This window comes from Microtus ochrogaster, linkage group LG8 (assembly GCF_000317375.1).
Source record: "Microtus ochrogaster isolate Prairie Vole_2 linkage group LG8, MicOch1.0, whole genome shotgun sequence".
Classification (NCBI taxonomy): Eukaryota; Metazoa; Chordata; class Mammalia; order Rodentia; family Cricetidae; genus Microtus; species Microtus ochrogaster.
Window position 1 is genome coordinate 5566409 of NC_022033.1, and position 696 is coordinate 5567104.

Genomic DNA, 696 nt, shown 5'->3' on the forward strand with positions numbered 1-696 from the left:
TTTCAACATGACTTTCGAGAACCACACCAAAGTTTCATTTTCTCTTTCTGCAGAAAGCTGGGTGGATGGAGCCAGATGGGTACTTGTTTCCGGGGTGGAAACAGATGGTGTCTCTCAGGTCTGAGAAGCCATTCTTCTCCTGTAGACTCCGTCACAGACCTGGCCACAGTACGGGAGCCGGTCACCCCAGCCCTAACAGTGTCCTGAGGTTGCTGTGACCATGGCAGAAGCTGCCGCTGACCTGAGCGCTGGAGGTAAGCCGGGCTTCTTTCTTCCCACCCAGCAGCGGTGGCCCTGGGTGGGGTTTCTATGACTCCTTCTGGTACTTTCCTTGGCTCAGACAGCAGCAGTCCTCTGAGGACATCAGAACTCAGGAAGAGGGGCATTACAGGAAGCCAGCTTGCTTCAGGGATCCTGTGTCCCAGATCCTTCATCTCATGCTTTGGCCCTTGACATGGTAACAGCCCTCAGGCAAAAGTGGACACTCTCACCTCATAGATGAGGTCACTAAGGCCTGTGACAGGCCTCGGGCTCTGAGCTGTGAGAGGGGACTTTGTTTTGATAAGATTTGGCCCTGATTCTTTGTTCTTGCTCTTCTCCTGGGTGCAGGGCTGTGCTAGACCAGGCTATGGTGCTGTGCTAGACCAGGCCATGGGGCTGTGCGAGGCTATGGGGCTGTGCTAGACCAGGCTATGG

General features: G+C 54.7%; 1 protein-coding gene across 1 annotated transcript in view; it reads left to right on the forward strand.

Annotated features, from left to right (window-relative positions):
• The first annotated feature begins 220 nt into the window (after positions 1-220).
• Positions 221-696, forward strand: part of Zbp1 (Z-DNA binding protein 1) — a 9836-nt gene continuing 9360 nt past the window's right edge. The window contains exon 1 of the mRNA XM_026787270.1: positions 221-254. Coding sequence (XP_026643071.1) covers positions 221-254 — 34 coding nt within the window. The remainder of the gene's footprint in view (positions 255-696) is intronic.